Below are 1,364 nucleotides of genomic sequence, written 5' to 3'. Positions count from 1 at the left end.
GACGAGGGGTGGATCGATCGTCACATAGCTGGGTCAAATCTCAACTGAAAGTTGGAGCGTCAGCAGGGGGACTCGAGCTGAGAAGCCGGAGTCAAGTAATAGGACTGTAGTGAGTACAAGGGAGCAGGACAGCCGGGCCCAGTGGGTGTCCACCGCAACCAAAGCTTTTAAACATACACGTGCAAAACACAATAAGTAAATAGAGAAACTGAGCAACCTACCCTTGTACCTTTTAAACATAAGCCAGCAATTGTGTGCGAATTATAGGTATACGACCTACCTACACAAAAATTTCCAGCGATTTTCTTCAAGGACTCGCCGTTACCGACCCTATTACACTTTTTGCTATAAACTATAAAACCATTCTGCTTCTGGCAGTAGATATTATCAATTCCAATATTATAAATTTTAGCTGTGAAACTGATGAAGCGTGAGCGGCGTGCCCGCATGTCCACCAAGTGAAACAGTAACGAGTCACTACGTATAGAACTCTGTTCATAAAACTCTCACAAAGTATGGTCAGGGTGATCATTTTCCACACGAACAGCTTCCCAATCAGCCGCATAACGTCCATGGTGGGACGCTTCGTAGGAGCGCTTTCTTCTTCAAATTCTCTTTCCAACTCGGCTCACATGTTCGGATCTTCAACATTTTGCAATACTGCATCTTTTTCCCGCAATTCATGGTACATTCTACGGATGGCACCGAACAGCGATTGGCAAAGATTCAACAGTTCGGTGCGGGTACTTTTGGTACGCGTACAGCCCGCGCAACGATGGCATGCACAAACCACAGCATCCTCTGGGGGCCCTAACGTAGTCAGTGGACGTCTCCATGGAAAGCAGCGCTTGATCAGCATCAAGAGTGCGGTTTTACTCTTCGGTCGATTGCTTGATGCTGTGGAATTTACAAATCTTTAGCTGGAATGTCAGACGTGACAGCACGTACGTCCAGTACGCGTCCATTTTCTACCACGGATCATAATTTCCGCTTCTGAACAGTCTAACTGATGGATCTTTCTTTGCTGACCTCACTGCAACGCATCCACATGTGCATATCCGTAGAGTGACGGCACTGAACATAAAATATCACATGCTGGTAAAAAAATACTAAAGGACGCGCACGATTCCCAACAGTGATGCCTCTAATCACTACTGGACATCACGAAGAGTGAAGCATAATCACATTTTTCTATAAAATGACATTCATCGATCATTGAGAAGTAATGTCTTCTTCATTTCTACTTTTGCGCTGTCACTGGATTTTTTTCATATTTCTAGTGGATGATCTTGTTCCCAGACAAACTAGTATATTGCGATTATCCCCCACTCGAAACACGAACGGAGTAACCAGCAAATACCACT

At 44.8% G+C, this 1,364-nt stretch overlaps 1 protein-coding gene across 1 annotated transcript; it reads right to left on the bottom strand.

The window, feature by feature from the left end:
* Positions 1–506: 506 nt before the first annotated feature.
* On the bottom strand, positions 507–859 carry Tsp_15851 (conserved hypothetical protein). The gene is made up of 2 exons (XM_003367689.1): positions 633–859; positions 507–603 (listed from the first exon to the last, which is right to left on the bottom strand). The coding sequence occupies exons 1-2, from the start codon at positions 857–859 to the stop codon at positions 507–509; spliced, it is 324 nt and encodes a 107-aa protein (XP_003367737.1).
* Positions 860–1,364: the final 505 nt, after the last annotated feature.

Source organism: Trichinella spiralis, assembly GCF_000181795.1.
Source record: "Trichinella spiralis strain ISS 195 chromosome Unknown Scfld3853, whole genome shotgun sequence".
Classification (NCBI taxonomy): Eukaryota; Metazoa; Nematoda; class Enoplea; order Trichinellida; family Trichinellidae; genus Trichinella; species Trichinella spiralis.
The sequence above is the reverse complement of the archived record's forward strand: the minus strand, read 5'-3'. Positions and strand labels throughout refer to the sequence as shown.

Coding starts and splice junctions, on each gene's coding strand:
- Tsp_15851 (XM_003367689.1), bottom strand. CDS start 859: ATGCTGATCAAGCGCTGCTTTCCATGGAGACGTCCACTGACTACGTTA. Junction 604..632: donor AATGTTGAAGATCCGAACAT/GTGAGCCGAGTT, acceptor GAGAATTTGAAG/AAGAAAGCGCTCCTACGAAG.